This window comes from Eubalaena glacialis, chromosome X (genome assembly GCF_028564815.1).
Source record: "Eubalaena glacialis isolate mEubGla1 chromosome X, mEubGla1.1.hap2.+ XY, whole genome shotgun sequence".
Classification (NCBI taxonomy): domain Eukaryota; kingdom Metazoa; phylum Chordata; class Mammalia; order Artiodactyla; family Balaenidae; genus Eubalaena; species Eubalaena glacialis.
The window spans coordinates 100,357,647-100,370,504 of record NC_083736.1 but is presented as its reverse complement, the minus strand read 5'-3'; the positions used below and the strand labels follow the sequence as shown (position 1 = coordinate 100,370,504).

Below are 12,858 nucleotides of genomic sequence, written 5' to 3'. Positions count from 1 at the left end.
CCGCCTGCCAATGCAGGGGACATGGGTTCGAGCCCTGGTCCAGGAAGATCCCACATGCCACAGAGCAACTAAGCCCGTGCACCACAACTACTGAGCCTGGGCTCTAGAGCCCACGAGCCATAACTACTGAGCCCGCATGCCTAGAGCCCGCGCACCGCAACAAAGAGTAGCCCCTGCTCGCCACAACTAGAGAGAGTCTGCGTGCAGCAACAAAGACCCAACACAGCCATAAATAAACAAACAAACAAACAAATAAATAAATTTATATTAAAAAAATCCTCTTCTAGTTTACTATTTCAAAATGTACTACTTTGTTCCACATGAATGCACTGAGCTCACTTTCTACAATCCTGCTTCTTCTGTTAATTCCTGTGTTCATTATAATCCCAAATTTTATAACTTACTGGAGGACCCTGTAAACCAGGAAAACCGGGACTGCCTGGAAATCCACGTTCTCCCTAGAAGGAGTTAAAAATAAAGAGCGTGAGGAACAAAAAACAAAGCACAGCTATACCAACAAACAATGACTTATTGAAAAGATTTCTGTAAAAGCTATTTTGAAACATACCAGGTTGCCAAAAATTCATTAGCCTTCACTTTCCAATTACTTCAATATCAACTATCCATATCAATTCAGCCTTCTAAGATACTTTTATCTCTACTCATCAATCCCAATCAGAAATAAAGAAAAAAATCTTCTACCTTAGTCATTTTCTTCTGACAAATCCATTTTGAGACAATCATACCACAGATTCCTGGCCATCATCACATTTAATAGTTAATGATCTGCCCCAATTTCCTGCCCGTGTATTATATAGATTTTTATTTTAACTGCCCTATTGCATTTTTCTTTTATCGTAAACTATTTCAAATTATTTTTGTAAAGAGGAAAAGATAAGAAAGAACGCCATTAATATCACCAAGAGGACAATAATAGCAATAGTTCTAGCAATTGCAGGTCATTATGTTCTCTAGGCACCCAATTTTTCTCACTCCCTTTTGTAAAGTACTAATATGGACATTTGGTTTAGAAAACAAAAGCTAAAATTGCTGTAGAAGAACCCCAGTGCAACCTCCTTTCAAATACCTATGTGCCATAGTAATCTTAGAAACATCCTCGTCAGAGGCTTAAAAGAGTAAAATGATCACAGCTTTGTGCCTTTGAGTTATTGTCCAATAACCCTCTCTCCACCACTTTTTACACATGGACAAAGTAGGCCCAGAGAGAAAGGGAGTGGCCTGTACATTGAGCTTAGAAGGCAGAAAACAAAACAACCCATGTATTCTGGCTCCATCTCTAGGGTTCATTCTATTAGTTACGTAGTTAGAAATATAAGAAACCATTTAATCTGAAAGTATGCATATTAAATCCATTTTCAAAACTTTGTTGCTCACATAATTGGGGGCCTCAAACACAAACTAATCATGAGATCTGCTAAGGTGCTGCTTTAACAAAAAGAAAGAAAAAGATCCCTTTAATCACATAGCATACTATACTCATTGTAGATACATCTGGTCTTCAAAATTAAAACTGGCTAGTGGTCTGTTGCTCAAGGCGTGCTGGCAAAAACCAAACAAATTTCCAAAATAGGCATACAAATGTAGCCTACTTTAACATGCAATGTGCCATGCAAACTAATTCCACATTGGTTCTATCACTGTAAGGTCACCCCAAGCAGAAATGAAGAACACAACTAAGCCTCACAAACCCAAAATCAAAATCAAAATGATGATAATAATAATAATAATAATGGCATTATTATTATTACTATTATTATTGGCAAGGGTCACGACTTGGAGAAATACTGGAGGTAAAAATAATTTTATTGCCTTCAAGTATATACTACAATGATTATCACAAAACGTGGCCTCCCATAATGCAAAATAGTTTGTTCAAGTTATTTTAAATATATGCCCTAATATAAAATATGACACATGTCATTAGTTAGAAAAATCTAGGGTATTTCATAAATAGTTTCACTGAATATTATGTGCAAAATGGAAATGCCAAAAGGATGTACAGAAAATAATAATATATTTCATTAACCTATAGGAAAATGAGAAAAGTGAGGGAAGAAGAAGCAGAAACAATAATATGTAAGCTTTTAAAGAGAGCAGATTTTCCTCTTTGTTTTTCTTGCTCTCACTTTATATTAAATCCAAATAGTTGGATTTAGGATTGACTAAAGATAAGAAAAGTGGGTCAGGAAACAATGTCTGTAGTATGTGAAGTTTTATTTTTTCACTTGTTAAATTCATTATTTTCACTGATGGAGAAGAAGTTTCAGGTTTCACACTAATAGTTTATGGTAAAAACTGATGTGATGTATTACATATAGATTTTTAAGATTTTTCTTAAGGAAGTTATTAGGCAAGGTACAGAAGTTTTAAGAATATGAAAGGTTTGAAAACTTAAATTGTACCTAGTTTTTAAAAAAAGGCAAAGCTAATGAATGACATTCACAAGTATTACTCTTAACAACCGATACAATATTTGAAACATATATATCCTAATTCCTTTTTAACTCTCATCTTACTTTACACTAAAGTCAAAAAAATGCATTTGGTAAGTAATCTTCAAACCAATGCAATATCCCAGCTAATTACACAAGCTTCAAGAATTACTGATGTTTCAATATATTGAAAATGTTAACTGAGAACATATCCTATGTCTGTCCTAGACATGAAGCTACTATATCTCTTCTTTGACATTCTTCATATTGATTCCTTGAAATTTTTAAGTCTATTATTATCAAGCATATTGCCTAAGATTAAGTCACAGAAATCTCACCTTGGTTCCATTGCATCCGGGGATACCTTGAGGTCCTGGGGCCCCATCATGGCCTGGCATTCCCTTTGAAAAAGGATATAACACATGTATAATATTTCTTAGATTACTTTTTAAGGGATTTTAAAATAAGAAGCCAAATCCTACTTACAGGAAGACCTGGTGTCCCCGGAAATCCAGGAAGTCCAGGAGGACCCTATAAAAGAAATAAATTCCTTGAATCAAATAACAATCAGTAACAATAAAATAATATCCTACCTAAGGGAATTATGAAAATTACATTTAGAATAGCAATGGACAAAATGTGTTTCATTGATTATTACCACTCGCTCTTTTAAACACTATAGAAAAAACTCCTATATGTGTTTAAAAATCTCTTTTATAGAAAACTATAGAAAAAATCTCCTATTTGAGGGAGCATTGCCTTTACTGCATTTAGTAGGAGCAGGCAAATTAGTGGATGAAAGGTCTTTTCTAAAAGACAAAGTGATTCTCCCAGGTTTGTGATGAATACTGAATTCAGCAGGGTATGGGTATGTGACAAATATATCTGTCCCTGAGAACATCAATGTGATCACCCCCAAAATTCTTTAATCAAATTCCCCTGTCAGGATTGGCAAAAATACAAGTTTGACAAAACTCTCTGTAGGTGAGGTTATGAGGAAAAGGTACTCTCATACAACTGCTAATGGGATTTAAACACCATGGAGAGAAATTTGGAAATACCTAACAAAATTACACATGTATTTATTTACTCTTTGAAGAAATTCATTTCTAAGAATCTATCCCAAAGGCACACAAGAAATTACGAAACAAAATATGAAATTCAAGGTTACTGACTGAAGCATTATTATAGCTAAAGTTCAGAAATGGCCGTATAACCATACTTATAGCTAAAGGTTAGAAACCTCTAGGTTTCTAACCTAAATAGGGACATGACTAAATAGGGACATGACTAAATAAATTATGGTACATCCGCATAATATAAAACTATGCAGCTGTTAAAAAGAATGAGCAAAATCTCTGTACATTGAAATACGTAGTGATCTCCAGGATATAATGTTAAGCAAAAAAACCCAAAGTGTAAGTAGTGTATATAATACACTAACTTTTTATAGCAAGGGTAGCGATACTGAACAATGAAAAGATAAACAGAAAATAATAAAAATGATTACCTCTGGGGGAAGGAGGAAAGAGAATAGGGAGATGGAAGGAAGGATAGGTAGCATCTCTGACTATACCTTGTCTTATAGAACAATGTAAATGTTTTAAATAATGAAAAATTAGAAAGCGGTAAAAAGGAAATCGTTAAAAATTGAAAGCAAACTGGGACCAATGAACCTAATGTACAGCAAATTGTGGACAGTCACCCAAACAGAGAAGAGAATTCCTTCAAGTGTCTTTAAAACATGATATTTTGATGGAAATTAGTCAATTCAAAGGGGAAAAAAAGAACAGCAAAGAAATAATTAGTGGCATTTAAGAATTCTATTATTAGCATTAAAATTGAAATGGTTGTTTTGTTTATTTGCTTATTGTTATTTTGAAGCTATTTAGTCTCAACAGTGCTTAGAACGTAGTTAATGGTAGCTATACCTATTAAGAGATATGATTATTAGGAAGAGCTTTAATAGTATACTGATATTCAGTTATTACAAAAAAACATAGATACATGTCTGCTAAAATAAACTAAGGGTTTTGAGTTTCCTCCTTGCTTTTCCAGTGCCCTACCCACACCAGTCACAAGCAAGCACATAAGGCAAGCTACATGTTGTTAAGACGTAGATAGCAAACAGAATGTTTTAAATATTTATATAAAATGTGTACATCTACTAAATTTCTGGAGATCCAGAAGATCAGAATGTTTGTCTTTGTAACACATAAATATGCTATGCCACCACCCATATATTTTATATTCAAATTCAGGGACCTTGTCAATCCATGATAACAGAATTTCAGAGCTAAAAGGGACCTTGGAGATTGTGTTGTTTGACTCTCTAATTTAACAAATGAAGAAACTGAGGCTCAAAAAGTTAAATATGATTTTCCAAAAGCCAGTACTATTTTTAAACTACAGTTTCCTCCCAAATCTAAAACACACTGAAAAGTATATATCAACCTAAAAGCTTTTCAGAAAAATTACACTAAATGTGCCCTTCAATTTTGAGACACATCCTGATTTCCAGAACATTAAAACTTGAAAAAGCATACATCTTAGAACTGAGGAAATATTGTATTCTTCCAAAAATAGTTATTGTTTAACATAACGGTTTAAACTAGTGCTTCCCAAACTTGTTCTCTTCAAGATACACAAATAAAATCATAATATTTGTATGTAGTACCCGGGGAGGGTACACAGCCTGATGTGATTGATCAGCCCTCTGAACACAGAGGACTGAGATGATCGCACTGGTTGGGAAGTTCTGCTTTAAATCACTTGTATGATGTATATTTTTAATAAATTGAAAAATTGTTGTAATTCAACACTTTCATATTTCTTAACCAAAAGTCTTCTTTCATTAGTTTAAACAGACATCTGGATATATAAAGATAACTATCAAAATACTAGAGAAAGGCTAATTGTAAACATATACAAACTCTTCAATTTAACTTTTTAAAGACTTCATTTTTCTTTCTGCATTTCAATATGAATCTTTTCTAGATGCCTCATAACACTTCATTTGTTTCTTCTCTATTTTGACCAACAAACCATTTGATACAGCAAATATCACTTACTCTGATCCCTTTTGGTCCTGGTGGCCCTGGAATTCCATCACTACCCTGAAAAATACAACATATTTAGTTATTTTTCCTTCAAAAATAGCCCTCAAATAACTAATTTTAGACTGTAAACTGAGACAAATTTTTGTGAACCTTTGTGAAAGTTAGTGAGAAACTTACATACCCAGGGAAGAAGCATGTATTATTGAGACTGAAAGCACTGAGGTAAGTCATATGCTAAAAGAAACGCCTTTATTTACTGAGAAGAAAACTGTTAACATGTAGAAGAAACTTTATACCTGTAAAGTTAATTATGAATCATGCAAGAAAAGAAAGATGAAATAGTAGTATAGATATTCCCCAAATCACTTATGCATAAACAAAATAAGAGCTGAAAATCTGGGCAGTTTCTATATTGTGTCAATCTGCTTGCATCATCTCTGGGCCTAAATATGAGCTGTTCTTGAGTTTGCTGTTTTAAACCTTTGCTATGTTTTATAAGACACTTTCTACTGGCAGAGCTAAGAAGGAAAAAGAAAACCATAGACTTTCCTTTCAAGCTTCTGCTATAGACTCCATGCAAAAGGGGCTGCCCACATGTTTGTTATTTACCCATTTCTAGTTACAACCGCATGGCTGAGAATTTAAAGTCTTGCTTCACTAAGTTTTACTATGTAGTTTCTTTTAAAAATGGAATAAAGAAAACCTAATTCTGCTCCAATAGGCAGGAATTTCAGTGGAACATACAGCTAGGAGGCCACCATCTGAGCCTTTAGATAGTTTTTATTAAACTGGGACATCTTGCTTTATACAAGTGGCTTTCAAACTACTCTACTTACAACCCTAGAATTTCCCCTGGAGGTTCCTTTATGCCTATGTCACCCTCCTTCAATCACTGAAGCTCTGCTTTTATCTGTTTTATTTGGGGCTTCCATGAAAAGTTTTATTTGGAGAAAAGGTTACCTGATGTATTAGTTCCTTATCCTCCTCTTACAAATTACCACAAACTCAGTGGCCTAAAATAATACAGTCTTACAGTTCTGGAAGTCAGAGGTATGACGGGTTTCAGTGGCAGAGCTATGCTACTTTCTGGAGATTCTATGGAGAGAATTCATTTACTTTCTTTTTCCAGCTTCCAGAGCTACCAGCACCCCTCTGCTCATGGCCCTCTTCTATGTTCAAAGTCACTGACGGCTGAATGAGTCTTTCTAACATTGCACCACTCTGACACTGACTCTTCTGCCTCCCTCTTCCACATTGAAAGGACCCTTATGATTATACTGGGCCCACCCAGATCATCCAGAATAATTACCCTCGTTTAAAACCAGCTGACTAGCAGCTTTAATTCCACCTGCAATCTTAATTTCGCTTACCTATGTAACCTAACATATTCACAGGTTCTGGGGATTAAGTTATGGACATCTTTAGGGGGTGGGCATTATTCTGCCTACCACACCTTGCTTTAAAACAAGGTTAATAATCTACTCTTTTCACAAACGATGCATCTCTAAGGAAATTAAAGTAAATCTAATTCTATTTTAAAACTAGAAAATTGTTCGTTCAATGAATCTTTTTGTGTCTTCCCACTAAAGGTAAAAATAAGACAAGGATGCCTTAAAACTATATTGGTCATACTAACCAACATGGCTAAATAAGAGAGAGAAATTAGAGGTATAAAAATTGGAAAGAATGAGGTAAAACATATTATTTGCAAATAATATGATTGTATGCATGGAAAACCCAAGATAATTAAATGAAGAACTATAATCAATAAGATAATTCAGTAAGGTAACTGTATATAAAATTAATATGAAGAAATCAATAGCTTTCTTATATACCAGCAACTACCAGTTAGAAAACATAATGGAAGAAAATGTGCAATTTACAACAGCAGAAAAAGGTAAAATATTTAGCAATGAACTGAGCAAGAAATGTATAAGATTCATAAGAAGAAAAGTTTAAAACACTTCTGAAGTTCAAAAAGGAAGACTGGAACAAATGGAAAGGCATTCCATGTTCCTGGATAATAGGATTCAACATTAAAAAAGTCAATTCTCAACAATTTAGTTACAAATTTGATACAATAAAAATAGAAATAACACGAATTTTTTTTTAAACTGGACAAGGTGACTCTAATGTTTATATGGAAAAATAAACAAGCAAGAACATTGAGAAAAATTCTGAAGAAAAAAAAAGACCAATGAGGGGACACTAGTACTGTCAGATATAAAAATATAGCATAAGATGTCAATAATTAAAATAGTTTGGTTCTGATATTTGAATAACCAGACCATTGGAAGAGTATGAAAAGTTGAGAAACAGGTCCATATATTCATGTGAATTTGGTATATAATGAAAGTGGCATTGCAAATCAGTGGGGAAAATTATACTGGGACACACTTGTGAGGACATCTGGAAAAAAAAGTGGAACTTACATCACAAACCATACCAGGATGGATTAGAAATCAATAAAATATTCACATGAAAAAAGTGAAACTATTAATATACTGGAAGAAAACATGGGAGAATTATTTTATACTCTTACAGTGGGGAAGGCATTTCCTATTCAAAACCCAAATGCCACAAAAGACCTTTGATAAACACACACACACACACAACACAAAACACACACACACAGACACCTAAATATACACATACACATGCACACACCCAGCAAAGACAAATGACAAACTGGTGGGAAATAATTGTAACTCACAACACGGATAAAGGGCAATCTCCCTAAAATATAAATAGCTCATTGAAATATGAAAACACCAACAATCCAGTAGAAAAATGGGCAAATGGTATAAACAGACAGTTCACAGAAATGAAAAGATACTCAATCTCATTTTTAATAAGAGAAATGCAAACTAAAAGTACATTGAGAGGCCATTTTTCATCTAACAGATTGGCAAGACTCCAAGTTTCATAATAGGATTGGGTGAAGCTATAGGGAAATTGATCTTCTTGTACATTGCTGAACCAAGGATAAATCATACAACTTCTTGGGTGGCAATTTGGCGATATCCACAAAAATATATAAATACATGTATGCTCTGATCCAGCAAAACCACTTCTAGTAATCTTACAGAGATAATCCCTTATTGGGGAAAGAAAATCTATTTAAATTGTACATCTTAGCAGCACTGTTTGTGGTAGCAAAAAAATGAAAACCACCTAAATGATCATCAGTAGGGAACTGGCTTAATGAGTTATGGTTTATACACACAATATAATACAATGCAGTTATAAAAAAATGACGGGGTTCTGTGTATACTGATATGGGATATCTACAATGTATATCAAGTGAAAAACAAAGGTCAAACAATGTGTTGGATACCATTTTATAAACAAGGGGAGGTAAAAGTGTGTATGTGTGTATATGCATGTATGTGCATGTATATATTTGTATCTGCACGCATATTCATAAAAAATTCTTGGGCATATTCACAAGAAAATAACATAAGTGGATACCCATTAGGAATATGTAGAACTCAGTGGCTAATGGACACAGTGGAAAGGAGATGTTTTTCATTGTATACCCTTTTTATGTTAATTTATTTTGAATAAAATGAATATATTATCTACTGAAAATCAATTAAATTTTATTTTTAAGAATAAAGAAATCCTTTGGAAATTTTTATATATACACTCCTATATATATTTGTTTTATACATATTTACTTTCACATATGAGTATACAGATTAAAGAATAATCCTACAAAATTTTTGACTTGGTATGTATGTTAACACATACACATGTGCCCGAATACCCAATCACATAAAAAGTATAAATTCAGCTATGTTGGGGAGCATGAAGTCATACTGGAGATAGAAGCACAAAGTGCTTCTAATTCAAAATCCCCAAAGTTTAGAAAGCAGTCAAACCTCCTCCTTTTATGGATATAGAAATGGAATCACAGCAAAAGACTGGATTGCTTTCTAAATTTAAACTGCATACAACCACACCTTTAAAAATTATCATACTATTGTAGAATAGTCCCAGTTAATGCTAAACTATTTCAAAAAATCTGATGTAGTTAGCTCTTTTTAATCTGACCTAAATCTTTATTAGACCTGCCACCTCTCAGTGAGCATAGTGTGCAAGAAACTCAGCCCCAAATCCCAGGTAAACTCAGATACAAGAAATGTAACTTTATTTTTCTATGGTTCAACTTAATTTCTATTTCAAAGCACCCATTTCACTAAGATGGCTGAAATTTAACCTCAGTTAATTGGACTTCCCACCTCATTTTCACAAGGCTGTGCCTAAGCTATGGAGGGCTTAAGTAGTTCTAAGATGTTGAGGGGTGGGACAGTCTAGTCCAAGCTGGAATCCATTGAGATGTCCCATGCCAGCAGTCTACATGGACTGCTGCTGAGTTAGTGCTCAATTCTACCCACTTGACTCTTTCAGATCTTTCTGCTATTTCTGGGTGCACAAGAAACATTCTGCTGTTTTGCACCTCATTGGACATAGGAAATTCTGTTGTATGTCCCATCTACTTAAATTTTATGCAGTCATTTAGAGTCTTGCCTTTTCCTCAGTGTAAAGTTCTACTCAGGAAATTTAGCACACGTCCCTTCTGCTCTTGAATCTAATAAAACTTCCCTGGTGTACTGCCACCTCCTCAGAGACCATGCTCAAGCCTATTCCCACAATCTATGCTATGGTATAGTTAAGTGTGAAAAAGTATTTGTGCATTTAAATTAATTTTCCCCCTTTACTCAGAGGACTACTTGATGAGTATCCATTTGATTTCCTTAATGCTCTAATGACACGATGTACCACTATTCCGTGAAATAAAATTAGGAAAAAAGGGTTTCTAAACCACTATTATTTTCCAGGAAAATGAACAGAACTGGCCCTTTCATATATCAGTTCATCAGTCAAAGAGCCATTAAAAAAAGAACCAGAAGCTTTTCCCAATCTTAAAATTCACTATTATCTCTTCACATCCTATACCTTAACATGCATATAAGATGCTATCCTTGCTCGTGGCATAGGAGAAACTGCCCACACAGCAGTCAATGGGGAAAAGTATTCCCAACTGATAGGATAACAGCACCTTTGGATCTATGAGCCTGGGTACAGGAGAGGGAGAGTGTAAGGATCTATCGTCTCCTTCTTTCTCTCCCACAGAATAGCCTGTGTGACATCCACCTCACCAAATTCACTGATACACCTGTCTCAGATAGCTGCCACCAGTCTAAATTTGACAAACTGGTAGACATGTCTCTCACCATCCAACACTGCAGATAACATCTGACTGCTGTGTCACTGAATACAACAAATGGACACTTCTCTAAACAGGGAACTTTTTAGTACCTCAGATATCCCAACCTTATTACACTGATGCATTGCCACAGTTGGACTCTGGCACTACAGAAATAAAACACCCCCTCAGATGTCAACTTGTTCCTGTCTGAGATGGGATTAACTGAAGCATCTGGGAAAAGGGATATGGGATCTGCCATGGGAGCTATTTTGACCTCAATAGTAGCGGCTTCTCCTCCATACATGCCCCTACCATACACAAATCTTCCAATTCCACTCAAGGACTCTGCCCATCAGGAGGGACTTCTGGCTGGTTGACCCTCATGGTAATCGATGACTTTTTTACTCCCAGCACCATGTGCACACCGCCCTTTGGGTATTTCTTTTGTAAAAGCCAGGCCTTCGACTTTCCTACCAATGTAACACGTACATACGGGGGCATTGATAAGAGACTTCCAAATATTCAAAACGGCCCGTTCCACTGAGCATATCACAGAGAAAGTGGTGTGCAACCTGTCCTTGACCTCTACTGAAGTCATTAATGATACCACTTCAGCTTTGGAAGCACAACAGGCCAGCCTCAAGTCCTCGGCCTGAGTAGTGTTGGATAACAGCCTAGTCTTCAACTTCCTGCTGGCCAACCAAGGAATGGTCTTGCTCTTTCCAGAACCTCATGTTGTACCTACATCACAAAAACTGGCAAGGTAGGGCAGTCTATCACCAGACTTAAGAAAAAAGTCTCCTGGCTCTCTAAATTAGATCAGATGGGCTATGGGCCGTCTATTCCTGGCTTGGTAATGTTTGGAGCTTATGGTTACACTCACTGCTCCAGGCAGGCCTGACTGTCCTGCTTGGAATAATTTTGATCATGACCATGATCCATTGTAGCCTCAGATTAATTACCTGTTTTTTGACATAACTCCTCAAAGTCCGACCCATTCAGGTCCATGTTGGAGTAACCTATGTTTCTCATTTGGGTCCTGAAAAATCAAGAAATGGAATCGAGGAGTCTGGCTCCTGGCTAAAGACCTATGTGTGATTTTTCAGGCCCAACCATATGGTAAGCCTCATAGAGAAAAGCTGTCCATCCCACACCAGAATTAGTGCACAGCCAATGCATGTCAGTCTCTGAAGGGAATTGTAGTAAAGGAGTCAATCCCCCTGGCTGGTCAGGCTCTTATGCATATCTGCACTGAAAGGCCTCTTTATATGGAACCTTGGTGAAGACGTCTTCATTGAGAGAGGGGGAACCTTGAGGACATTTTTTCTGTACTCTGACTCAGTAGTTCTCCACTCCTAGCCCTTCCCCCCTCCCTTCTTTCATCCCGCTGTCAGGTATACTAAAAAAACAGCAGTTTTTTGCTCCAAGCTCCGTGAGCAGTGAAACAATTCCCCGTGTCTGTGCTGACCCATTTCACCCTCACTGGCACTGTTCCATGAGGAATAATGGAACAGTGGGGGAGCCCACGCTTTCTCTGGTTTATGTTTTGCTTATACACACTGTCACAGTAAGTGACTAAAGGCTTGCCTGTTACTTTCATTTTGGCTTGTTGTCTTAATCAGTACTCTGACACCTGGCAGTTAAGTTCTCTCCAGCTCAGCTGAGCTCCTGACAGGACTTAATTTTTGTTAAGGATCCCAATGACCACACACAATTAACAGCTTCCAAAAGCATTTGAATACAGCAGTAATATTCAGCTTTTTAAAAAAAAAAACAACAATGAAGTATAGATTCTTGGCCATTCTATTGTTTTATTTAAATATTAGTTTCTGGCTATAATTCAGTAACTTTTTAATTGATTAGACACGTGTCCCACATTAAGATGGCTCAATTCCTTTGGTATTACTGGTTGGTAACTTGGCACATACCTTTTGTCCCCGAGGCCCTGGCGGCCCTTCTGGACCTGGAAATCCAGGCAAACCTGGGTGGCCTTCCAAACCTGGAAATCCTCTCTCCCCCTGCAATTGAACAAGAATGAAAGATAAAGTCATTTGTGAATTTTCAAGCACAAACATGGTTGAGATTCAAAAACATCAAATGACTATCTAGAGAAGATTAAATTAATTTAATT

At 35.9% G+C, this 12,858-nt stretch overlaps 1 protein-coding gene across 1 annotated transcript in view; it reads right to left on the bottom strand.

Annotated features, from left to right (window-relative positions):
* COL4A5 (collagen type IV alpha 5 chain) overlaps positions 1–12,858 on the bottom strand; it is a 258,495-nt gene that overhangs the window by 102,536 nt on the left and 143,101 nt on the right. The window contains exons 3-7 of the mRNA XM_061179490.1: positions 12,656–12,745; positions 5,525–5,569; positions 2,940–2,984; positions 2,792–2,854; positions 405–458 (exon numbers count right to left, since the gene is read on the bottom strand). Coding sequence (XP_061035473.1) covers positions 405–458; positions 2,792–2,854; positions 2,940–2,984; positions 5,525–5,569; positions 12,656–12,745 — 297 coding nt within the window. The remainder of the gene's footprint in view (positions 1–404; positions 459–2,791; positions 2,855–2,939; positions 2,985–5,524; positions 5,570–12,655; positions 12,746–12,858) is intronic.